The 20758-nt window shown below is 42.6% G+C and overlaps 1 protein-coding gene across 1 annotated transcript; it reads left to right on the plus strand.

Moving 5' to 3' along the window:
• The first annotated feature begins 827 nt into the window (after positions 1–827).
• Positions 828–15820, plus strand: TC2N (tandem C2 domains, nuclear). The gene is made up of 11 exons (XM_010153570.1): positions 828–894; positions 1546–1779; positions 4937–5101; positions 6697–6788; positions 7344–7419; positions 8986–9086; positions 9960–10076; positions 10558–10749; positions 12546–12660; positions 13136–13335; positions 15670–15820. Exons 1-11 carry the CDS (start codon positions 828–830, stop codon positions 15778–15780), a joined length of 1470 nt encoding a protein of 489 aa, XP_010151872.1. The 3' UTR covers positions 15781–15820.
• The last annotated feature ends 4938 nt before the right edge of the window (positions 15821–20758 follow it).

A 20758-nucleotide genomic window follows, 5' to 3' on the forward strand; every position in this document is an offset into this window, starting at 1 on the left:
TCTGAAAAAGAACATAAGGATATGAATAAAGACATTTAAATGAGGCCAGTTAGTATTGTCATAAAGTTCTTTTAATGTTAACCAGCTGTTATAGACTTGTTCTCATTCTTTACTAGATTACATGCCTCTTATTTCGCTGGAAGTCAGTGCTCTCTATTTCTGTATGCATAGCAGACAATTATATAATAAAACAGGTCTTCGGTTTCATGTGTATACAATTATGAGAAAGCAGTAGTTCCTCAAAGAAGGCAATTTTGGCATCATTCATAACGACTGTTTTCAAATGTAAAGCATGGAGTATGTTGAGTGAAAAATGTAAACGAGTATGGACGTATGTGGAAACAGTACATGAGTGAGAGAGGATAGGAGAAATGTGAACAAGGGAAATGGAATAAAAAGCACATCTTGCAAATGACTTGACAGGACTACATCAAAACAGCTGTAAAGCTGAGTAAACTCCAAAGCCCAGTGGCTCACACACACATGAGGAGAATTTTAGTGTTCCTGAAAGACAGGGACCTGAGTGGGTCACTGAAAGTACATGGATGCTGTATGTTAAAATGCTTTTGTCTTTCCCTGTGCTTTAATGTATGAAAAAAAAATTGTCTCTGAAAAAGATCCTATAGCTCTGATCCTTTTATGACTGAAATAACTTTCTTGCTGACCTTGGGGCTATGATAAGCAATTGTGTATTAAATAACTGATAATACTACATTTTGATTTCAGTTATTCCCATCTAATATGGTTTGTATTACTGTGTTTTTCAGGTGTAATAGCTACACTGGGTCTTTCATTGTGGTCTCCTCTGTATTGCAACACTGAAAACAATGGCGACAGAATGTATAAAAAACTGCTGTAAATGGTGTTTCTGCATGGAAAAAGAGAAAAATGATCGTGAGTTCTGACATAATGACATGGACTAAGGGTTTTCTGGCTTCATTAATGATGATACTTCCCATTAATGATGACTGTGCCACCCCAATAAACTTGAATTCTTTTGCAACATCCTAAATTCTTTCCATACCTCCACCTGGAGATTGAATGTGTGCTTGTTAGTGTTATGAATTGGAACTGGAACTGAAAAAAACCCAAAACATTTGTTCGAAGTCTGCTCCTTGCAGCCTGGAATGCTGTCCAAAAAAGCCAGCTTTTTTACCCAAGGTTGTGTAAAGGTCTTGTATCATTCAGACTCGGAGTGTGAACACTTTTTTTTTTTTTCTTTTAACTCCCTGTGAATTTTCTGCTAGGATTTTCTATGGGGTTTAGTTGTTTGAAGCACCATTCTTGATACAAGTGTACCTCTTTTAAAAACTCACTGAAGAGCAAGGTAGCTATAAATATAGAGGCTTGGGCAGCAAAGAGTTTGGAGCAGTACAGGTATCATGAGGATGAATATCTTTACCAGGTGCTAGTCCTGAATGCTGGTAAAACTGACTAGTAGCAGCTGTTAAATCATGCATCAAGCACCGATCCTGTTAAATAAAAGCGATCTGTTCATGGTATTGTTCTCACATGTGGACTGTTTTTCTTGCTCGTTATTTTTAGCGGTTTCCATGGTGCAGGAATCTGAAGCAGTAGCCGCAAGCAAGCCAGCTATTGTAGAGAAGCCTCCATTGTCTTCTGTGTCAGTGAAGCGTCAAGTTGGCTGTTCAGAGGATTATCTGCTTTCTAAACTGCCCCTGGATGGTCAGGAGGTGCCGTTTGTGGTCCCTCCTTTCAAATTGGCTTATGTACAGCCAAAGAACCTTCCTAACACCTCACATGCTGGAGAGCTTCAAGGTAAAACATAATTAACATTGCTAAAACACTTGTTCAGCTGCTGCTGCAGCTGGAAAGCTGTCAAGTATTCCTACTGAAAACATATGTTTGCAGAACTTTTCTAGGAGCCTAGTCTTGTCTCTTTTTCTCTCTGGAAATCCAGAGAGGTTTGGGGAAGGATGTCATCCCACTATGAATCTCGGATGTTGCATGAATAAAACTGAAAGGGAGGATTGCACACCAGTGCTCATACTCAGAATAACAGAAGACACTTAAAGGAAACAGAAACGTCAGTGAAGTATTTATTGGAATCAAGTAAAAACTTAACACATCCTCAGTGTCCACATCACTCGAGTAAAGGAGGAGGGTGGCCTGGCTTTCATGTTTACTGTGCTGATATGTTTTGACGTACCAACACATCTTCCTTTTCAAGTTTTGCCTATAGATGTGCTACTACATGGCAGATTTTTTCCCCTACTATTTCCTGCTCTTTTTACTGCTCTCTTGGAGGCCGGGTGTCACAGATCTCAGTGATAGAAGGTTGCACATGATACTATGATTCTTTGCTGCACAACACTGTTGTGCTTCAACCTCTGCCAGTTAGTCCCATCCTCAGACTGCCAAAATGATGTGCGTGCAATTTAGACACAGTGACATTCTAAAAGAATAGAAGCCTGGCCCAGTAACATGATTTACAGGGCATATGCTATCGCTTGGCACTTGGTCCTGCCAGGAGATGCCTAGAATTAAGTAAGGGACGATTTTGGCACAGAGACACACCTGAATGATTTTTTTTTTCTCTAGACTTGCTTTGCCTTGAGGACGTGATAAGCTGATAATATGCTTTTAGTCCCATGTGACTGTATTTCTCTTCTGAGGGTGGAGACCTTAGTAACTGAAAAAAGTCAACCACACGTTGTGTAATAACTAATGCAGTACTACTTAACCTTTTTGTGTTTGTGTGGTTTTACTCTCCCCTTTCTCTCTTCTCCCCAGGTCCTGGCTGTTCCTTCTTTTCTCTTTCTGCATGCCTATTTCCAAACTTCCTCCACACCCCTCACCCATCCCTGCTGGTACCGCTGGCACCAGAGCCAAGCTAATCAGCCTAGCACTGCTTTCTGCTATAGATGGGCCGTTCTGTGCATGATCTTTTTAGTGGGCTTTATTTGTGATGTCTGCCTCACCAGACATGGACAGGCAACCTGACAGTTGGAGGTAGAACATGTGAGGCCTTCCTTATCTCTGAGCCTTATCTCCTTCAGCTTCCCTGCTACTTCAGCACATAGATCTTGTAAGTCCATACTGGGACAAGGTACAGAAATGCAGGACATGCTGCTGGTAATCCCCTTTCTCACTGTGTCTGGGTTCAGGCTTTGCCTTCCTTTGTCCTACCTCCTCCTCAAGATACTGTACAGAAAAGTCTGTCGAGGCCTCCGACACTGATGTTCTCCAGGGAAAAAGATGATGTGCCTAACAACCTTTAAATAAATGGGGTTTTGTTCATGCTGTTCTACACAACCTTACCAGTCAGTGACTTGTCTTCATTGGGAATTTGCTTCATCATCATTTCTGAGGGACCTGGTGAAGAGAATGGCTATAAAGCCAGTAGATCTTCTGACAGGATGACCTTACTGTTCATAACTGTCTCTCTTAGGCAAATATTCTAAATTCTTGAACAAATATTTGAAAAGTGGCTCTTATGTCAAGTAGGCAACTTCCATTTCTCTCTCCAAATATACTTATTTTTTAAAGTATAGCTTTTTAAGCCTCATTAAAGTTGCATTTAAAAATCTGAAGTATACTTTTTAGGGAGATTCACTAAATGAAGTGTGCTGTCATTTCTTCTTCACATTAGCTAAAGCACCAGCATATTAAAAAAAAAATGCATTTAGAATATTTGCTTCTTAGACTATTGTTAAATATCTGTAGAAGTCCAAGTTCTGCTCTCAGTTCCACTCCATTTCCTGTGCGTGTCTGACCATTTTCCTCCAGCGAAACAGGAGATGCTCAGTGTTAGCTCTTGGCATCCCTTCTGAAAGCAGTTAAGTTCTGGCAGCCTCTCTCTTCAGTACTCGCTGCAGCGTCTGATGCTCTCACAGAAGTAAGCTAGCAGGAAGGAGTGTGCTCCTGGTCTGGAACACTGGCTTTTCCGTCATCTGCTGTGTACCATTTCTTTGTGATCTCACTTCTGACGTTCATCCTAACTTAGATCATGCTCAAGCCCATTGTACTTGAACTCTTGCTTTATCATCTCACTGTTTTAGTTACCTTTTTTACTTACTCTACTAATACCTGGAGGAAAGGATTTTAAAGCAATACTAGTTTGCCTCTTCTGGTGCAACACACTCACAGAATTGAAAGCACTTTATAATGGGGTAAAGAACTCTTTTAACAGATAGGTTGAAGTGAAGCAAGCAAATGTCAGGTCTTGGCAGAGTCCAGGTCACCCCATTCCCATTCTGTACTGTTATATATGGCTTATTCTCACTCCAGACACACAAAACAAAGCACTACAGCAATGTTCTTTACTGTTCTGCTGACCAAGACGTGCATGTTTCTTCTGAAATCATTATAAATAAAGAAACATAGGCAGCTGTGCTGTAATGGGCTGAGTAAAGGGCTGGGATTCAAACATTCTCAGATCTGTCTACTTGTGTCTCAGCCAACAATTCAAGTCGTTTTGGAACGGTGATATTACCACTGACAAGCTTCCCATGGAAATTGGATGACAAGGAGACTGCAGTCTCGAATTGTGTTATCTTTCCATACAAGACCCTCCTGAAGGTCTGGGGGTCCATTAGCCGAGTGGGAATGTCCTGGGAGTAGGTAGCCAGAGGTTTTCTGCACACGTGGCCCTACTTTTCCTGTTAATTTCTGCCTTGCTGTCTGTCTTTGAAGCCTTCCATATTTTAACTAGCTAGACATGTATTGTGGAACTCCAGGACAGGGTATTCATAGCTTTTTATGGCCAATTTAATTCTGATGTTTGCTAGCACACTGGAAATCTGACATGGTGCATGTGTGTGTCTTCTTTCTTTTTTTTCTTTCCTTTTCCTGAAGTAGATAATAGTGAAATATTTTGTCCTTTGCCCTGAAGGCACTCTGCCTGCCTTATGAAGCCAGGCAGCATGTGTTATGTCTGGAACTCCTGCATTTGATGTTTACTTGTGCTCCACAGGATCTGCCAGAGCCTCATTTGGTGACCGGAAAGCAGAACTGCACGGCGTGTACCCATGGCCCCGCTATGACGTGTACAACCCATTCTATTTGGAGCATCGGGTTTCGCCAGATCTGATTAGGCGCTTCCAAGCAAAATCAGATAATAGGAAATTATATGGATCAGGTGAGAAGGACCGCACCCTTACTTTTCTGTCTTCCTCCCTTTCCCAAGGTTTATAGGTAACAGAAGAAAGGTCTACTGAAGACGTGTTTGATTATAGTCCTCCTCAAACTGGTCTGTATGCTACAGACACTTCTTGGTTGGTGAATCGATCTGTGGAGCCAGCTCTGCTTGTTTTCCAGCTGCTCTGTTTCTTTCCGTCTTTCAGGGGCTTACCAAGGCTTGCGTGTATCACACGAAGGTAGACGAATTGGCAGAGCGAGCTAGCGTAGCTGCCTCCAATCCAGAACAGGATGCAGCACTGGAGATTCCAGCTACCAGTAACGGGAGTGTTTGAGGGAGATGGAAAAAGGAAATCAGGCAGTATGTTGAGTTGGGGAATGCCTGAGGGGTATGTGTGTATGTATATATATGGAGAGAGGAACAAGTACCAGAAAACAGGAGCAGATGGTAAGAACACGTGCAAAATGGGAAGTGATGCTGTATGTCAGCTTTTCCGTAGTTTGCTTTTGAAGGTGCAGAACTGTCCCCGCTTCTCGTTGCGTGTGTTTTAAGAACCGGGGAGGACTGTGAGAAAGTAAAAGTGTAGATGGGAAGTGTTTGGCTACCTAGGTAAATCACTTCAGAGCCAGCTGCTTCTGGGCTGTTCATTGGTACATGTACCCTATAATGAATGCTGTTCAAAGTAGATGAGTAAGTGTCGCTTGCTGCAGGTGATTGCTCAGGCGAACACGTTCAGAAGACTCATGCACTTGAAGAAACGTACGCATCTCTCCATTGAATCATAAGCTGGCAGCAGCACGCGTTGTCAGAGATGCTTTATTTAGAGTGCTCGTTTTGCAGCTGCGGGAAATGTCTCTGTCTGTGTCCTGTTTTAAAAATAATTCTGAATCACCATGGAGACTACATGAAAGGACTACTCCATATCTTTTTTTTTTTTTTTTTTTTAAGAAAACAAAACACACCTAGAATTTTAGCAGCCTTTAATGTGCGTGATTTTGCTGGGCTTTGTAAGCACCTGTGGGGGGAGCCAAGTGGGCTTTATGAAACTGTCTTGAACATCTGCCCTTCATTTCATCATCTCTTCTTCCATTTTTCTTCAAGCTAAGTAAACACTTCACTAGTTTTGTCTTAGTAGGCTTAAACACAAGAAGAGTCACTTGAGTGTGCCTAGAGCACAGGTCTAAAACGCCTTCTTCCTCCAGAGTCCTTTGGCAGCTGTTTCAGAAGCTAGAGGGTTCTTCTCCATGTGCATCCCTAGACTCTAAGCCCATTTTGTTGCAGCAAGCGCTATGATACTTTGCACTTGTGTGGGCTTAGAACTACAGAATGTGTTTATTTGGCAGGTATGAACTGAAATTCTTGAACTTTTGTTTTAAGTTCTTCTTAAAAAAGAAGTTCTTAAGTTCTTCTTTAAGTTCTTCTTAAAAAAAAAAAAAAACCAAAAAAAAACCCCAAAACCCACAACCAAAAGAAACCTGAAAAATAAATTGATTAATATTTTTTCCCTTAAAAACTTAAGGTTTTGAAAAAGGAACCATGTCTTTTCCATCTAGCCAGGATGCTTACGTGATTTGTATTGTTCTCTGTCTTTTTAGTTAGTGATTTAAGACCCAGTACTTTGCCTGGATCATTTGATGTAAGTCGTTCCATGTTTGATCTCAGAAGCCCACCTCATCGGTTCATGAGGGTGAGTTCCCATTGTAACTTGGGTTGTGCTGAAAACTCGGCTTACTTGGTATATCTCTTCCTGCTGCGTTGTGGTTTCAGAGTGAACGCCGAAGGGCGTTGCGCTGTGCGCTGGAAGGACGAGAGGGAAAAGGTCATTGTCTTGGTCAACGTCCTGATGTCTACTCTGCCTGCTGCTGTTGAGAAACCCAAGTGGGCTGTTAGGCAGGACAAGACTGAGAAGAGGTTCATCACCTTGTGATTTCTCCCATCAGTTGAAAAGTGGAACACTAGATGATGCAAAAAACACTGCTTTTTTTTTTTTCCCCAAATAATCATCTTTTACGTAGGGATGAAGTTGCCTATCTATCAGTGAGCAAAAAACCAAAATCTGTGCTGGCCATATTTATTTCTGCATCGAAGTAGTAATTCCATGCTGCTGGATCAAGGGATTAGTAAGGAATGAGACACCTATTTTAAACTGTGTGGTTTTGTTCTCATCGTGTCTTCTCGCAATCTCTTGGGCTTTTTGCATCTGTTGCTGTAAATGAAGTGACTCTTTTTTTTTTGCCCCCAGAGATACGATTCATTCTCCAGTGTACCTAGCAGTACCTCTTCCAGGAAGGATTCGCAAGGCAGTAACAGGAGTCTGGGTAATGTTTTGTTTGTTTACCTTTGCGCTTGAAACATTAAGCTGTTTCTATGTTGATGGTTTGGGGTTTGAGGTTTCGGGGTGTTTTTAGAGATGAATCTGATTAGCAGGTCAGTTTAGAGATTACTTTGCAACTTGAAATGAAGAGTTTGGGACTTGCACCTTCCTGTTGTCAGGAGATTGAGTGAATCAGCCTTTGGGGAGTTCTCATGCTTCTGAAAAATTAATCCCTGGGTTTACTACGCCAGTGAAGTGAGAAATGACAGATGTTCTGTTAGGATAGAAGGCAGCACCTTGGTCACAGCTCTAGTCCTTTTTCTTGTAGCAGTATTTCTCTGTGGGAGGTACCTGGAATCCAAGACCCATATGTGGTGGTTTAACCCCAGCCAGCAACCAAGTACCACACAGCCACTGGCTCCCCTCCCTCCTCCCCCAGGGGGTGGGGGGGAGGATTGGAGGAAAAGACAAGGAAGCCATGGGGTGAGATAACAACAGTTTAATAATGGAAAGAAAATGAAATAAAATAATGATGCCAATAATACTAATATTATCAGTATTACTACCAATAACATGTAATGAAAATAATGGAAAAGAGGACCAACCAAGAGCCAAAGCCAGAGAGAGCACCTCCCCCCGGCACAACGCCCAACTTATAAAACATCATGTTCAGTATATGGCATGAAATGTCCCTTTGGTCAGTTTGGGTCAGCTGTCCTGGCTGTGTCCCCTCCCAGCCTCTTGTAGAAGAAGAAGTTGGGAACTCAGGTGCAGGATGAGAAACTGCAAAAGTCCTTGAGTTGACATAAACATTCCTTAGCAACACTTGATTGTGTTATCAATCAGCACAGCCAAAACAGAGCCTCATACTAGCTGCCGTGAGGAAAACAAACTCTGTCCCAATTAAAACCAGCACACCATATTACACTGAGAATCAGGCAAGAATATTGCATGCAGACCTAGTATCCTTATCCTGAAGAAGGGGACATACCACAAAATAAATCCACAAGAATGAGTCAAGCCCCCACAAAGGTCACGCTGCTGGAAGTCAGAATTTCACCCAGTCTCCTCAAAAAGAAGACTGGGGCCATGACCTAGTTTCAGTCGTGACAGGGGAACGCTGTATATTAAATGGCTCTTCTGACCTGGAGAAAAGCGTAATAGTAAAATATTTACTTGGCTGGAACTGAGAAAGATAAAAACCAGGCCGATTTATAAGCTTAACAGTGGAAGTGATTAATGTAAGGGAAGAGATAGATAATAAACATGTTCTGGGTGTCTCAGGCACATGATTTTTTGTCTTTCTGAAAGTTGTTTGAGTACTACACAAGTTATTAGATTCAGCAAAGATAACCGAGGTAAACGTGAAGGGTTTAGCTATGCAGAAGGTCAGTCTATAGGACTTCACGGATATTTTGTCCTTAAAACGTAGATGTTATGGTATTTCAAACTTACTTAAGAGAAGTTTTCAAAGATAGGCAACCCACATACTAGTGAGTTCCCTTATTCTTGGAATTAACTTTAAGATACTGTGTAACTTCTGAAAACATTAATTGTCTTTCTTCTGTAGATACTATTACATTATCAGGTGATGAACGAGACTTTGGAAGACTGAATGTGAAGTTGTGTTATGTTTCTTCTGTAGAACAGATTTGGATCACAGTTTTACACGTAAGCAAATATAAATAACTTTATTTTTTACTCAGATGGCTCTTTTACTAAGTGCTAATTCTCATTAAATTTGGCTCTCTGTTACTTTAAGGAATACTTTTAGGAGAAGAAGAAAACTAGTTTTAAGTATTAATATAAACACAGTCCAGTTAAATGTAATACTGGACTTCATTCAAAGTACCTTCCTCTCCTCTCCCCCCCTCCTCCCCCGCCCCCAACGTTACAATCTCTGTTCTGCTCAGTCTATAGTAGAAAGTAGACTATAGCTGTTCATGATACGATACATATGTTCTGATTGTGAAGTGAGGGACTGTTCAGCACAGATATGAAAACTGGGCCTGGACATAGGCTGGTCCTCCTGTGGAAATTAAGAGGCAGAAAATTGGAGCGACTTTGCAGCAGCATTTAACTGACTTTAAATCTGACAGTTCCTTCAGGGCAGGACCATAAGAGCATTATGAGGACGTACAGCTTCTTGTGGCTTTTTTGTTAGCTAATGTGATGCTGTTATGCTGGCTGTTTTATGCACTTCCAGGAACTGTGAATAATTTTTAGGCAGTGGAACTTTGAGTAGCCAGGAGCGTCATAACTATGTCAAGTGGTAAATGCTACCTAAGGAATTTCATGATTTATCTGCTGTCGAATTGCCACATAGTGAAATCATTCAAATCTACCTAATAACTTTTTACTCTCTGGTTGTGGAAATTAATTATTAAATGATCTGAACTGACGCAATCATTACACTGGCTCTGATTTATAGTCAGTATTACAGGCATTATGCATAATTCTAGAACAGTGGAGAAGACTGTTTCTGAATTGTCTGAAGGCCAGAGCCTTACCTTGTCTAAACTGACTGTGTTTTCCATGTTGCAGTGCAAAGACCTGAGCTGGCCTTCTAGCTGCGGGGAAAATCCTCGCATCTGTGTCAAGGGAATTCTCACGCTGCCCAAACCAGTGCGGTTCAAATCTTCTGCCAAGGAAGGGTGCAATGTAAGTAGAGGCAGGGAAAACGCCATGAAATCTTTTTTCCAAAATAAAAACCCAAAAGTGAAATGCAAATGGTTATTAAAATGGACCAGACATGCCCTCCTGTGCCATATTTGCTGTGGTAGTTGCCTAGGTTTGGGTTGCTGGGGTGTTTTTATATTGTAGAATCAGCAGGAGAGACTGAAGCAAAAGGCCACAGCAGAATTTGCTGTGACAATGTGTGTATCCTGCTGTAAAGCTCCAAAAGAGATGGCCTGGGCTCGTTACGGTAGTGAGAAGTAATCCAGAGCTTTGGTCCTGCCAAGCTGTGACAGTGAGGTGGCGAGTCTGTGGAGGCTTACCACTGTAAAAGCACCCTTTTCCACAGCAACCTAAAATGTTACCCGGGAGCAGTGGCTACAGGACCAGGAAGCCTCAGTTTCCAGGTTTCAGGCTCTGTGCGACTCTTACAGTGGTGACGTTACCCTTCTGTTTTTCTTTCTAGGACATTGAATTTATGGAAACTTTTGTATTTGCTATTAAGCTGCAAAGCCTGCAGGCAGTCAGATTGGTATTTAAAATCCAGACACAGACTCCCAGGAAAAAAACAATTGGAGAGTGCTCCTTGGCACTGCGGGAGCTCAGCTCGGAGGAGTCAAGTCACTGGCTGGATCTCTCTCCTCCTTCCAAAGCACCTGTAAGTGCCAGTACTACAAAAGTATGTTGTTACTCACCTAGAAATGAGTTTCTGGAAATGAAAGCAAAATAATTCAGTACTAATTCAATGTTAACAACAAATGGGGTTTAGTTTTCTTTTTTTCAACTTTCTTGGGGAGAGGCATTTTGATGGGGAAAAAACGCAGATTTTTGAACTCTGCACATAGCTGTTCTGGTCATAAACTGCAGCTGTTTCTGGGAAAAGAACTAGAGCAAACTCTTCCACACCATGGCCCACAGCTTGAGAGAGGGGCGTTCTGGGGAAACATTCAGCAAGAGACACCAGGTAATTGCCTTTTCTGACCAAAAAAGTATCAGAAGATCCTCGGGACTCGCAGCAAGAGCTCGGAGCAAATGGCATCTGCTTCTGTTAGGGAAGAAAAGTGCTAAGGTCTTTGGGGGCTCGAAACTGCGGAGATGGCTGTGTAGTTCACGTTCAGATTGAAGGCTGTGAAGCAGTAATTCAGACACTTCGTTTCCATTAGCCTAATAAGAAGCAGGTGGGTTTCACAGTGGGATTTCCTTCCCCCCTGCCCTCACTTTGTTTGTTTCTTTTACAGATTGTGTCTAGACATTTGTATTTTCAACAAATTAAACTTGAATTAGCAATTCAAAAGCAAATTTTATCCAAGTGTGTCTGAGTAATGTGAGCGATACTCTTGGTTTCTAACATAAGTTGCACTTGACATTTTCTAGTTCTAACAAGAAGAACCATATTGCTTCAAAAGCAATAAGATTAAGTCAGAGAGGAAGCTGGTTTAGAAACTGCTTCACCCCAATGTAAATTCCTGAATCATCTCATGGTTTCTGTGTTGGCTTTCCACTCCATTATATCCAAGAGCCCTCCAGACACTGCGTGGAATTCACCCTTGTACTAGCCTGTGAGGCAGCAGGCAACCTGTACTTGGCAGTAGAGAGCCAAAGCTCAGCGCTGAGTAAGTTGCTTCCTCTTAGGCTGAGCTGCAAAGAGAATTTGGGTCTCTTCGGTGAACTGGAGCCTAACTTAAACTAAGTTAGAACTTGAAGGGAACCAGGACTAGCAAAGTCCTTTTAAATGGAGGCTGTCAGGAAAGCTGGGTTTCCACTGGCCTTCTCCTCCTGCTCTTACAGTGTTCAGAGTGTGTTAGCCTCTGGTGGGAGTAATGAGGATACCTCAGCGCAACTGTGCCACCAGCGAAAACTGTAAAAATTCAGACTGGAGATCCCAGTACATTCGGCATGTGGGGGTGTGTGTGTAGGCATGTAAAACACATGGAATTCCATAAGACAGGAAGCTACACATGCAGTCACCCCAAACATTCATGATGTTAAGTGACAGGGCCTTGTATCTGTGGAAAGTGTTGCTTTTATCTCCATATTGCAAAATTCAGAAGTGTGGGAGAACTCTGAAGGCTTTGGTGTTAGTGGAGCATACCAGGTCTCATTCCACACCCAGGTTTAGCAGAGCTACAACCGCTTGTCCGGCTTTCCCTGCATGTGACTGCTCCTACCATTGAGGAATCTTTCCCGGGTGAAAACTGAGGACTCGTGTGGTTGTCCAGTGTCTCTGGCTGAGACATAAGCAGCCCATCAGTGGGGCACATGTAATGCGGCTGTAACCAGTGCAAGACGCACTTACCATGCGTCTGCAGGTTGTACGTACCACACGTGCGTACGTTTCTGCCCAGGAAATCCCAGATAGGATTGGGGGAGCCCAACACAGGACAGAATTCCTGTGTTTCCTGAGTTTGTAAGCAACTTAACCCAGATGTTATGGCAGCATTCTTCTGCTTGTAGATGTGTCGTGCAGAACTCCAAGTGGGAACTTGTTTTCAAGCAATAAACAGGAGGATTCAGTTACAGATTCTTGAAGCACAAAACCTTCCAGTTTCGTCTACACCGCTGTCCTCAAGTAAGTTACATCAGCTGTCTCATGCCTCCTGTCTAAAAGCATTTGTAACAGGTAAATTGCTGCTCAAATGGGTTGGCAGTTCATAACATTCCTTACAAACCTCAGACTAACATATTGTGCAGTAGATGTTCATTGCCAAGGCTTGTTTCCACAGATGTCTTACTTGATTACTTTTTGTTTGGTTTGAAGCTACGTGTTTATGTATTTTGGAAGATTTTTATCCCAGTATTAATCCTGACATAGAAGAGCATTAGCTTGCACTTGCTGTTTGGATAGTGTGTTAATCAGTTCAGTATTATTGAACATATTCCGTCTGTGTGACGAGTCAGGAAAGCTATTGTGAAGTTCTTTTGGCCAGACTTTTGGGAAATGGTTGGAATTTGAACCATACGTGTGGATCTTGTCAGTTCCCTATTGGGTGTGCTTGTGAGTAACCCTTTGTGTGCTAAGCCTTTTTCCCTCCGTTTCATGCTAGATTTCTTTGTGAAAGTTGGCATGTTCAGTACAGAAGGGCTGATGTATAAGAAGAAAACTCGTCTTCTGAAGTCCACTAACGGCCAAGTGAAGTGGGGAGAAATGATGATTTTTCCAGTTAGCCAAGCTGAACAAGGGATTAGCTTTCTCATCAAGCTGTACAGCAGAAGCTCCGTGAGAAGAAAACACTTCCTAGGACAGGTTGGTTTCTGCTGACTAGCACGATGACCTTTACTGAAAATCCAGTTCTGCAGGTTTCTTGGTATGAGTTTAAAGTATTTTCAATAAGGTGGCTGTGCTGGCATATCGCAAAATAGTGAATGCCAGTAAACTTTCCTGGATCCAACCCAAGAGGGAGTAGTGCTGAGCTCTTAAACACGCACTAACATCAGAGTGGGAGCGCGCATTCGATTCTGCTTTTCAAAAGAAGTCCTTGAGTCGCTTCTGTGGAGTATTACGGTGCGAAAGATTCCGTCCTACGGACAGAAACACCATCTCCTCCTTGCTTCTAGGCCTCCTGCAGAAACCAAACATAGCACTCATAGGAGCTCCACAGCCTACAGTGTGGGGTGGGGGCTTATGGTACCAGTACACTTACAAACTGGTGTGTGTACAGGGAGGTAGCAACAGGTACGATGTCGGAGTGCCTTCCTGGGTAAAGAAGTCCTGAAATCAGCACGATGTTCTAAATATGTATGATCAAGTTATCACATGGGTGAACAAACCCAAAATTATTTTTTTGGTGAGTGCTCTGTTTGGTGTTTTTTACAGCTGGAACTTCTGTAGTATCTCTTTGAAAGCATTTGTGAGGCCATGTTTATTTAACCATCGTAAAGCTGGGTAGCTGGTCTCTTTTTTATTCTGTCTTCTTTCCCTGCTTGTTCTGGTTTACCGTCATTCTGTCCCTTCTTTCTCTCCTTTTCTTGGGGGTATAGGGAGCCATAGGTGTTCCCAATGCCCAGTGCTTTCCCTGACCCAGCTAGAGTTAGTAGCAGAATTTTAATATGTGCATAAAGGAGTAACGTTGGAATTGACTTTGAGACCCCAACTGCAATGTCCCTTGTCTGGGGGGACTGGACTGCGCCATCCTGAGGTGCAGAAAACGCTACTCTCCCATTCCGATGGCTTCTTGTGCCCGCTGAGGACGTGCAGTTGTAGAAGATGGTGATGTGCTATAGAAATGATGTTCCAGCAAGAGTTATGTGACCCTTCTCCACATCATGGAGCCTCATGTCACACGTATTCCACCTTTCTGATTCCTGTTAGTGGAATTGAATTTGGAATTAAAAACAAAACCCACACAACCAAAAAAAGAATCTTGTTAGTTGTGCTACCTTGGGGCAAAAATAACTGGGTATGATTTTGGAGTCACTCAGCAATATGTGAGTTCACCTCAATCTGACAAGTTCCATTTAATCATGGGTCTTATTTTTAGGGGGAGGAAAGGAGCTATTTCTGCTCCTCAGAGGTTATTTGGAAAAAGATTGTTTCAGCTCATGCAGGCAGACATTGCCACATAACACATGAAGACATAAAATATGGCTCAGGGAAAAAAATGTACTTTGAGCAATTGGCTGGGTAGCTGGAAAAAGATGAATATAGCTGGATCTATTAACTTTGTTCTTCAGAGAGTGATGTTTAATTGGATGCTGTTCTGAGCAGACAATACTTAGATTAGGCTGCTTTTATAGGCATGTCTTTAATCATGAGCAAGATGTATACTGAATCTCTGTGGATGAAACATCAGCTGTCTGTGGTATTCTGGAAGACATTATCCTCACTTCTTGAGGACTCGTGCCTCAGCAGAGCGGGCTAAATGTACTTCATGGTGAAGGTTTCTGAGAAGTCTTAAAAGGACTCATTCTTGGAAGACTTAAGGAAATAGAGTCCTGTAAATAATGATACCTACTTATATAAGCAGAATTCTTCTGGCAGTGGAGGCTGGTGATAATGTTCAGGAGGAAAACTTCCTACTTGTACCTCATTTCCTCGTTTAATGGCCACTACCCCTTAATTCAGTACTGAGAAGAAACAGACTATTACTCCGTGGCTATGTGGGGTATGGGCATGCTAGTAACCTCCGTGGAATGCAGGTTTGGCCCTGTCTGTTGGAGCGTGCAGTTTTAAAGGCTGAGGAAAACACTGGACAGCTAGCTCGGGATGCCAGCTGGCTCGCAGCCAACTGGAGTTTGAATGCACAGAGCCCTCACCGGCCCTGATGAGCCCTCAACCCCAGCACGTGCATTTGAATGGAGCAAGGAATGCTCAACTTAAAGAACCTTCTCAAGCAGAGAAACACCAGAATGTAATGTGTTCTCTAAACTATTTGAGGCTAAATTTAAACCCAGACTCCCTGTGTTCTTAGCTGAAAGCCAAAGTACGTTAGTCCCAGCAGAAGTGTGTTTGTTGCTTTGGTTGCCGTCTACACATCGGATCTCATCCTACGCTTCCATGGTATTTTTTTGGAACAAATAACGGCCTCTGTGTTACATCAGGTAAACTCAATTCTATTTTTCTTTCTGTTTCTTACTGCAGATCTGGATAAGTTCTGATAGCACCAACAGTGAAGCAGTAGAGCAGTGGAATGATACTATTGCCAACCCTGAAAAAGTTGTGGTTAAATGGCACAGCATTGGTCCATCCTGAAGACTGGAGGTGGAACTCAGGACTGATTTTTCTACAGAGACATTCCTATGTTGTTTAAAATAGTACAAATAAAAAGAGAAACCTTGTCTGCGCAGGTTCTTCAGAAGGTCTCCACTGCATCACACCTCCATGGCAAATGGGAAAAGTCAGCGTTTCACAAAGAGAAATAAGTGTTACTAGGATCTGGGAAAAACGCTCATTTGATTTTAAAAAATCCACCTTGAAAAAACTAGTTTTGCCCCTTTCAGCTCCATAAAAGCACAGAAATCCCATCTTGGAGAGAAACAGCTCGAGTCAGCATCTTCTTCGCTGACATCAACCTTATCTCCGCTCTCGACCTTGGCAGACTCCAAAGTCCGTGGGAATCAGTCCAGTCAGTGACTTGATCCCAGGTATGTCTGAGCCTCTGGGGCTGCGACTGCGTTGACGCCACTTGATCAGTAACGTGTGCCTCGGCCCGCGGGAGAGCTGTGGCTGCAGGAGGAGGCGTAAAGGGAACTACACAAGGCAGTACCCAAAGGCTTTCTAATCTCCACCTTTGATGAAGGGTTGTTCCGTACCCTGCCGTGCCTGTAGCTTGGGTTTTCCCCATCCTTCTCTCTAAACAGAGACTGGAAGATAAGGGTTTCTCTGACTAACTATGATGCTTGCAGTTGGGGCCCTCAAGACTTGCTCTGTTTGGGTGAATTCTGCTTGGAATCAATGGAATAATGCAAAGAGGCAACGGCCCTGCTTAGGATCAGGGCCAATATTTTTAGATAAATTGCTTTCATATATAGAATCTTTAGACGTAAACCACCTCGTATGTAATCAACAATGTTCTAGCATTTGCTTACAAAGCCAGACTAACATGTACGAAGGAGTAAGCAAATACTTTCTGACATAAGTGCTTTTTGATATTAATTAAAACGCAGCACAGTAAGGGACTCGGGCTTTGTTTAGAAGATGGGTCACCACTGCAGAAGTATCGGTTACACGTCTAGGATGCTTCAAAATTACGCGTGGGCGTATATTTTTGTTACTTGTTTTTAGCGAGAAGTTACCATATTTTTATTGCAAATTATATTTTTCCTACAAAATCCTAAGATTATTTTTTCTATCAGTCCCCACATTTTCAGGGGCTTATTCAGCGTTATTTTTAAGGCAGGAAAATGCCATCTATATCACTGATAATATATACATCTAGAAGCACAGACTCCTTTGCACTACTTTATATATTTTTTTAAATCCAGTACTTAGCTATATGTTCCACAAAATCCACTGTGTACACACTTCCTGTTGGCTGCCTGGACTGTGCAAATGCCTGTGTTCCTGTAGATGCTGAATAGCTGTGTCTCTTTTTTTTTTATAACTTGGATCCCATTCATGAACTGGAGTGGCAGCGAGAGCACTCGCGGCTGGACGGCAAAGGAACGGTGGGGAGCAGAGAAAACACGTCGTCTTTCAGCCTAGAGCTTGGAGTATCTTTATTTTGACTTTTTGAGTAAAGATCAAGAAAAAAATGGAATCTCTTAGACTATCAGCTGATAATTGAAGCTTTTAAAATTTCAACCAGCCAGATCTTCGTTGTTGAAATTTAGTATTTTGAAAATGGGCAAACAAAAGGGCTTCCCCAGGCTCTTACATGTTCTGCTTTTTGACCGGTTTTTGTAAATGAACTGAAAAAGTTTTTGCATGTTAGTCAGAGAACCACTGTCAGTTCTAGCTGTTACTGACACTCTTTGCAAAGCTCCCCATAGGCCCAGAGGATCTTGACTGACAGCCTGAGCTTCCAGCCAGTTACAACACTTGGGATGAGCCTGGCCTCTTGGGTAAAGTGAAAAAAGGAACTGGATTGAGTTGAGACTCTTGGAGTATCTTTACTTGAATACGTGGATCTTTCTTACTCGTTGTGGCTGAACTGCAGTAAACAAGAGTGCAAGCTAACTGCTTCCGTATGCAGAATGCTGCTCCGTTGGAAAGAGAGGGCAAGGAATATCCAGTGTTCTGGAAGCTTCGATTACCACAAAAGTGGCTCTACAGAGATTGCCAGCTCAGTGGATACTGTGTAAAATGGACCTTTTGGGCTGGTTTATGACACCTAGCTGTTTAAAGGCCTAACTAGGAATGTCATCTTTTTCCTACGTTAATCTTTAACCTATGTGTTGATAATAAAAGTTACGAGCAGAAAATAGTCCATCATAATCTTTTTTTCCCAGTTGTTTATACCAGCGTTTGCCAGCATCTCGAACTGAAGTTCGGGTCCTGCATTTTTCCCTGCGAAAGCACCCAGCGAGGAGCTCCGTTTCACGCAGAATTGCGCAGGGGAGCTGACCGCTGAGGAGGCGCGTGAGTTCTCTGAAGAATGAGGTACTGCTTCATCCTCTGATCATGCCCAGGCTTTGGGGTTTTCTGCATTTCTGTGTGCATGCATCTAAGAATGTCATGAATTCTTAATAGCTGGCTAAAGACACTGTGTGCTTTTTTTTTTCTCTAAAATGGGAGCGTTTAACTTGATTGGTGCCCAGATTTTTTTCCTGTTTGTCCAGAGCACAACAGTGTTCTTGCGGAAAGGGATTGTATTCCAGGTTTAGAAAACGTAGTCCCTTCTGTCCCAGCACACAAAACTCGGCTCTGTGACTAGTCTCAGCAGACTCAATGCACGCTCCGTTACTGCGAGCACGGCAGCGGAGCATTGGGATGTCTGTCTCAGTGTGCACTCCGGCCTTGTTGTACATTGCAGGGTAGAGAGGGCAAGAGGCAATATTCAGCTGCAATAAGATGATGAGGAACAGAAACTTTTAAACTGCTGAGTCCTACTTGTGTCCTAATTACTGGCTTCCAAGATCCTGGGAGGAAAACAGGAATTCTCTTTGCAAACACTACTGAGGAAAATCATCTAGGGATGGAGAGGGACCTGCCCAGCTCAAGACCCAAACACTGCCTATTCATCGCTTCTGCGTTTATCTCGCAAATAGACCAGAGCCGTGCTTCAAACAACCCATCCTCACCTGAAATTGGGAGTTCAGTCCTCCTAGTACTGCCTGTTCTGGTGTTTCTAAGGACGCCTGCCAGGTACAGGGGTTGTCCGGAGGATTGCTTACAGTGGGTTGGCAAATGAAACTGTTTCGGAGGATGGGGGCTGCCAGTGAGTTAATTACGTGAGATTATCTGTATAAGAGGTGTTGCAGAGGAGGTTTGGGAATGGAGAATGGCTGGAAGGAGAAGTCTCTGTAGATTATTTTCTTCCATGTGCATGTTGAGAAGACACCGGGGTGCCGACACGCTGACTGACTCTTGAACAGAATCGTAAACGATGGACGATAGATAGTTTGTGGTGTGGTAGAGTCAACCAGTTAGACACCCTTCCTAGCGGACACGTAAAGCATTTTTCATTGCTGATTCACTGGGTCTAGCGCGTATTAATATGCTCCTTGTGTGAGACAACAGTCCTGAAGGTCAAACATGAAAAAACAAGGGGGTGCATGAATGTCCCTTGCACCAGTCCCAGGGTATCAGGGGCTTTAGGATGGGAATTCCAGCAGGTGTTACTTCAATCTGAATGTCTTGAAAGGCCATCTAGAATCTCCTGAGAGGTCGTGCCGTTTAAGTGCAGAATATTTTGCTTTACTGCTTAGCAACTGCCTCGCTATAAATGCATGTGAGACACTGACTCCTCCAAATTCAGCTCCTGGCTTATTTGAAGCTAAGGCAGTTTTCCGAAGAGGAAGACGATGCATCATTTGAAAGCCAATCCGTGATATAAATTAGTGAGGAACTTCATGTACTCCAGTGTGCATGCAGGAAGAAGGGTGTCTCAGAGCACTCTTCTAAGGATGACAGCTGTATGTTGTCCTTTCAGCATGTGCTCAGCCACTGTTTTGATTGCTACATCCAAGTTCACTGTCACTGAAGATGCTGTCAGGAACGCTGTTTTGTCAGCTCACTTAAACTGGAGATACAAGGTGCACACGGTTTATAGTTGGATTTGCTGTTGCTTGTAGTTGGTGACTCGCTCCGCATCTTAACTTGTAAGGGTTTTGATGAAGGCAGCAAAGTTTCGGAAGCTGCACCAGTTTTATTTCAATCAGCTCCAAAATGGATGTAGGTGAGCTGGCACAACTACTATGATCTTATGTTAAATGTTATTCATACAGAAATCTGCGCCTGCTTAGTTAGAGACCAATCATAGACTAAACTTCATCAGATTTTCCAGAACGTGTATATATAATTTCACTGGTTAATCAAACAATTCTGGTTTAAGTTTATTTATTTATGACTAATAGCATTCTGTATGTAAACGAGGCCAACAAACTTATTTTTCGAGTCCTTACATCTCAGCGGCACGGCATGGCCTTCCTTTTAAGGAAAAACATGTAAGATTCTACCTCAGAAGATGAGTGGGTGTAACAGTTTGTAAACCACATTATCATAAAGCATTACTTGGAAGATAATTGTATTGGAGTACCAGATCTTTTACGATCACAACGTAAATGGTGCCATATTGCTAAATCCATTAGACATCCCTGGTTTTTTCTTTTGTTGCCAGGACATTTGTATAAAGCAAAAGGTAATTTTGTAAGCATTCAATTAAGCACATATGCTGTTTGACTTGAAAACTGTCTGCCCAATGGAGGTTGCTGTTTGAGTTATGAGTAGATTTTGCAGCCAAAGCATAATGTTGTCTAGAAATTGGAGGCAGGGTTGTCCCACTTCTTGCTTTCATCCTGCCAACAATATGTATGACATGGGAGGGAGGCTGCATAGTTGTGGAAAGCTTGGCATAAATCATGCTGGACGTGATATACCCTCCTTGTTTTTCCAGCTTCTGCTGTAAAATTACATCACCATGTAAATACAGCCCTGTACATGATCTCATGCTTGGTGCATGGAAAAAGCCATCACTAAAATCAGCACCATGTTCCAAAAACACTGCTCCAGCAGCTTTACATTCTTTTCTGTAGCTTGCATGGAGGGAGGGGACCTTAAAGACCATCTA

Source organism: Eurypyga helias, unplaced genomic scaffold (genome assembly GCF_000690775.1).
Source record: "Eurypyga helias isolate BGI_N326 unplaced genomic scaffold, ASM69077v1 scaffold16406, whole genome shotgun sequence".
Lineage (NCBI taxonomy): Eukaryota > Metazoa > Chordata > Aves > Eurypygiformes > Eurypygidae > Eurypyga > Eurypyga helias.